Source organism: Salvelinus sp. IW2-2015, unplaced genomic scaffold, assembly GCF_002910315.2.
Source record: "Salvelinus sp. IW2-2015 unplaced genomic scaffold, ASM291031v2 Un_scaffold1020, whole genome shotgun sequence".
NCBI classification, from domain to species: domain Eukaryota; kingdom Metazoa; phylum Chordata; class Actinopteri; order Salmoniformes; family Salmonidae; genus Salvelinus; species Salvelinus sp. IW2-2015.
The window spans coordinates 306,885-312,884 of NW_019942690.1; the positions used below are offsets into that span (position 1 = coordinate 306,885).

General features: G+C 47.9%; 1 protein-coding gene across 1 annotated transcript in view; it reads right to left on the minus strand.

Moving 5' to 3' along the window:
* Window positions 1-6,000, minus strand: part of thsd7aa (thrombospondin, type I, domain containing 7Aa) — a 145,815-nt gene that overhangs the window by 78,634 nt on the left and 61,181 nt on the right. The window contains exon 10 of the mRNA XM_070438562.1: window positions 1,471-1,674. Within this exon, the coding sequence (XP_070294663.1) occupies window positions 1,471-1,674 (204 nt within the window). The remainder of the gene's footprint in view (window positions 1-1,470; window positions 1,675-6,000) is intronic.

Consider the following 6,000-nt stretch of genomic DNA (forward strand, 5'->3'; position numbering starts at 1 on the left):
CTGACTAAAACACAAGGCTCCTTCGGTCTTCCCTGACTAAAACACAAGGCCCCTTCGGTCTTCCCTGACTAAAACACAAGGCCCCTTCGGTCTTCCCTGACTAAAACACAATGCCCCTTCGGTCTTCCCCCTGACTTAAAACCACAGGTCCCTTCGGTGCTTCCCTGACTAAAAACACCAAGGCCCCTTTGGTTTCCCTGACTAAAACACAAGGCCCCTTCGGTCTTCCCTGACTAAAACACAAGGCCCCTTCGGTCTTCCCTGACTAAAACACAAGGCCCCTTCGGTTTTCCCTGACTAAAAAGCTCACCTCCCAAACCACATAAAAAAACGCCTCAGTTACACTCCTTCCAAAGTGCACCTATTACACATGCCATAACAAATGTTTGCTCTGTGTCAGACACGATCAGAGAATAATGCGATCTGTGTGAAGACGGGTTTGAGGAGTTGTGCATCTCTTTGATTTTAGCATCTTGGTTCGGCACTGTTAGAAAAACAATGTACATCGTAGGAGACAATGGTAGAGTTGTCATTTGGTGTGTGAATAAGAATGAGGAAAGTAAAGGATTTAAATTTGTGCCCTGTTAGACTAAGACTATACCAACCAACCAAATAAAGGTGTTCTCTTCAGTCTTCAAATGGTGGACATCTACAGTACTACAAGTAGCCAATAGAACCGTGCTTGCCAAAAGCAACAAGCACTGTGGTTACTGTTTCTTAATTTACTCTCACATGCTAACTGAATTCTGTCTCTGTAGCCCAGTTTCATTTGGAGAGAACATGAACAAGCAGGTGCTGTATATCTATCTCTGTCCCTGTGTGTGTGTGTGTGTCCCTCCTCAGGCCGTGCCAGCACAGCTCTGTGTGTGTCTCAGCGAGCACAATTACGACCAGCAGTGGCTCGTGCATGGCCCCTTGGCCCCATGGGATATCAGGCAGCACGCCGTGGCTGGTGTGGCTGCAGTCAAACCCTTTAGCACAAAGCTTTACACACGCACACGCACACACACAGACTGGCATGCACACACAAGCCTCCATAGCTCTGTGCAATCTTAGGATCAAGGCAAACAATAAATATAATAAATATCCACAAAACAAGATTGCTACAGAAACAGCAATTACCCTTTCGGACGCACGCACGCACGCACACAAACACACACACACTTGGGCACTGTCTAAGGCCGAGCCCCTGCAGGCACAGTTTAAGGCAGTAAAGCTAAAGCCAAAACAATATGGCTCTCTGAGCTGCAATTCACCCAAAACGTATTGTAACACAACCCCTGAACAAACCATGAAAATCCATTGTTACACGGTAATTAACACATCGATACAATAGACTTATCTCTCTCTCTCTCTCTCTCTCTCTCTCTCTCTCTCTCTCTCTCTCTCTCTCTCTCTCTCTCTCTCTCTCTCTCTCTCTCTCTCTCTCTCTCTCTCTCTCTCTCTCTCTCTCTCTCTCTCTCTCTTTACCATCACCGACGACACACTGGACTTGTGGTATCTGGGTGCCTGGTCCACACGCTCTCTCGTTGTCCGGGATACACTCATCCAGCTTCACCAGCAGCCAATCATAGCAGCTGGGCTCGTCACATGGTATGGCCTCCACCAGGTGAGGGCAGCTTCCTGTTCCTACCGTGGGCTTGTTGACAATACTCCTCTTCCTCAGTTTGAACCCTGGTAGGAAAAGACAGGAAAACAGATATAGGTATACCATACATAGCTGTATAATTATGCCATTCTATTATCTGCTTCTACTAACCCAAATAACATTGAAATAAAGTATAGTCCCCCTCTGTGGTAACCCTTTTCAGGGCCTCCCTCAACATCAACCTCCCCTCTGTGGTAACCCTTTTCAGGGCCTCCCTCAACATCAACCTCCCCTNCCCTCAACATCAACCTCCCCTCTGTGGTAACCCTTTTCAGGGCCTCCCTCAACATCAACCTCCCCCTCTGTGGTAACCCTTTCAGGGCCACCCTCAACATCAACCTCCCCTCTGTGGTAACCCTTTTCAGGGCCTCCCTCAACATCAACCTCCCCCTCTGTGGTAACCCTTTNCCTTTCAGGGCCACCCTCAACATCAACCTCCCCTCTGTGGTAACCCTTTTCAGGGCCTCCCTCAACATCAACCTCCCCCTCTGTGGTAACCCTTTTCAGGATAGCTTAACTTGTTTTTCAAGGAGTCACAACTTAATGTCTAACTTCAGTACATGAAGTTCCCCCTCTCTTCTGCTACCGTCACAGTGTGTCTTGGCTTTGATGATAACATTTATGTATTTATTTATTTAACACGACAGGACCATTAAGCCCCAGAAGATGACATACATTAGAGAAACAGCTTCCCATAATGACTATTATTATTCTCTCCTCATTAACCCAGGCTTTTACCCAAAGTGACTCATGTATACTAATGTATGCAGCAATCCATTAATACGGCTGGGATTTGTGCTGTTCAAAGGCCGAGGGCTTTCCTCTCGCTATGCTCAAGGACATGCAAGTGGTGATTGCTGGTGTGTGTATGTGTGTGCCTGTGTACGTGCATGTGTGTGTGTTATGTTAACGCCTGCCTGCCCAGCCCAATGTCACCTTACCCCCAGCCCCAGGGTCTAATCCCCACTGTTGCTACAGCCTGATAAGAGAGGAGGACCATGGGGGAGCCAGCAGAACTGGAGGACTCAGGTGGATGTGGATATATTTCCTCTGATTATTTTAGATTCGGTCCTTTTCTTCCCGAACCCTCTATTTAATCAGGAGGGTCAGCTGGAGGATGGAGGTGTGTTGTCAGGGCTGAGGTGGATGGTTTAGTTGAACAGGGACAGGGGGTGAGGGAAAGAGTGTGAAGAGAAGGGGAGAGGAGGAGGGTTTAGGAAAGGTGAAGGGCATAGGGGGTGGGGGTGTAATAGAGGGGGTAATGGATAGGGGTCCAGACAGGGTTTTTTCTTTAATATCACTACTGTCTGTCGAACCACAGTAAAGAACAGCAAGATGAACCGATTGACTGAGCCCTTTCCACCCTGTCAGAGCCCGAGGACTCTTTGCACAGATAAACATATTGATGGAGAAAAGTGTAGGCTATAATGACTTCTCCACTACAGTATGGTGTTGTAGCATCTCAAAGGCCGTGGCTGAGACACGTATCTAAGAAACCAGCCAATATTTTGAAAACCTATCTCCCGCAAACAGTACAGTATGTTACTAGAATCCATAAAATACTGGTGGATAGACACTATTACAGTGTGTGTGTGCAGACAGTCCATTTGGACAGCCAACACAAAAAGTGACAAACATTGATTGAACTAATACTGGGAGATCAGGTCATGTTGATGCTGCATAGAGCTCGTTGTCATGAAATGCCCAGAGGATGGTCTGAGAGTTTGCTTCTCTCGGCTAATGAGAGCCAGGGTGTACACACACACAGACGGGTACGGACAAACACACACTCCAGTCAAGGTTGTGTGTGTGCTGTATGACATACTGTACAGTAGTGTGAGACACAGAGAAGAAGAAAGAGAGAGAGCGAGAGAGAGAGAGAGAGAGGGAGAGAGAGAGCGAGAGAGAGAGAGAGATAGAGAAAGAGAGAGAGATGCGAGTGAATCAATCTTTAAGATGCATGGGGGACAATTTCTCGGCGTCCCTTCCATTTGAGATGCTTCATTAGGGTAGAGTCAATATGCATTAGTCACCATGGTGGAGGTGATGAAGGGGGCTGGTGCTAAGAGATTGCTGCTGCCACTGCCACTGTTCTGTTCCTGTACCAGCAATAATTAAGGGCTGAGCCAGCCAGCATGTATGTGTATCTGTGTGTGACTGTGAGTCCTTGGCGTCCACATCACTAAGAACTTAATATGGTCCATCCACACCCACACAGTCGTGAAGAGGGCACGGCAGTGCCTCGTCCCTCTCAGGAGGCTGAAAAGATTTGGCATGGGCCCTGAGATACTCAAAAGTTATACAGCTACGCCATCGAGAGCATCTTGACTGGCTGCATCAGTGCTTGGTATGGCAACTGCTTGGCCTCCGACCGCAAGGCACTACAGAGGGTACATCACTGGAGCCGAGCTCCCTGCCATCCAGAACCTCTATACCAGGCGGTGTCAGAGGAAGGTCCGAAAAATTGGCAAAGACTCTAGCCACCCAAGCCATAGACTGTTGGCAAATGGTACCGGAGCATCAGCTCTCGGACCAACAGGCTCCGAGACAGCTTCTACCCCCAAACCATAAGACTGCTAAATATCCAGACTGCTATATAGTCAATTAATGGTACCCAAACTGTCTGTACTGACTCTATCTTGCACTGACCCTACGCACACTCACTATAATATACATACAAACCACATACACACTCACTCACACACACTACACTGTTACACCAACACAAAAGCCTCATACATTCACAAACACTACATACGCCGGACATCCTGCCCGCTCGACCTCATCCCCTCTTCCCTTCTCCAAACCATCTCTGGAGACCTTTTCACATCCCTCATCAACTCATCCCTGACCACTCGCTGCGTCCCCTCTGACTTCAAAATGGCCCTCCTCAAGAAACCAACACTGGACTCATCTGATGTCAAAAACTATAGACCTGTATCCCTTCTTTCTTTTCTTTCCAAAACACTTGAACAAGCTGTCTCTGATCAACTCTCTTGTTATCTCTCTCAGAATGATCTTCTTGACCCTAACCAGTCAGGCTTCAAGACTGGTCACTGAAACGAGACTGCTCTTCTCTGTGTCACGGAGGCTCTCCGCACTGCCAAAGCTGCCTCTCTCTCCTCTGTTTGCACACTCTTAGATCTATCCGCTGCCTTTGACACCGTGAACCTCCTCTCCACCCTCTCAGGGCTGGGCGTCTTAGGCTCTGCACACTCCTGGATTGCATCCTACCTGGCAGGCTGCTCTTACCAGGTCAAGTAGAGAGGATCTGTGTCTGGACCACGTACTTTCACTACTGGTGTCCCCCAGGGCTCGGTTCTAGGCCCTCTCCTCTTCTCTCTATACACCAAATCACACTGCTCCATCATATCCTCACATGGTCTCTCCTATCATCGCTATGCGGATGACACTCAACCAGTTTTCTCCTTTCCCTTGTAATATCTGGTCTGGACTACTGCAGCTCGCTGTTGGCTGGGCTCCTTGCTGGTGCCATCGAACGCCTGCAACTTATCCAGAACACTGCAGCCCGCCTGGTTTTCAACCTTCCCAAGTCACCTCACTCCTCCGTACACTCCACTGGCTACCAGTCAAAGCTCACATCCACTACAAGACCATGATGCTTGCCTACKKGGCAGCAAGAGGAATTGCCCCTCTTTACCAACCCGAGCACTATGTTCTGCCACCTTTGGTCTCTTGGCCCTCCGACCCCTGCCGGAGACAAGCTCCCGCTCAGCCCTGTCCAAGCGCTTCTCTGTCCTGACACCCCAATGGTGGAACCAGCTTCCCCCTGAAGCTAGGATAACAGAGTCCTTGCCCATCTTCCGAAAGCACCTGAAACCCTACCTCTTCAAACAGTATCTTAAATACCCACCACCTAAAAATAGAAAACTGAACCAACACTTGCACTTGACCTTTTAAAGCTCTGACTTTGCTGATAGCTAGTTAACTACTATGCCTGTGATACTGATGTGGTTGTCCCACCTAGCTATCTTTAGACGAATGCACTAACTGTCAACACACAAACACATACCGACACAACACAAACACACATACTGTACATACACGCACACACTCACACACTTTTACACTCATCATTTGCTGCTGCTACTATATTCTTTATTTTACTCTTGTTATTATCTATCCTGATGTCTAGTCACTTTACCCTGCCTTCATGTACATATCTACCTCAAATACCTCTGCATATTGATCTGGTACTGGTACTCCCTGTATATAGCTCCATTCTTGTGTATTTTATTTTACTCCTCTTGTGTTAATTACTATACGTCTTTGGGTGCTGTATTGATACGTCTTTGGGTGCTGTATTGACACGTCTTTGGGTGCTGTATTGA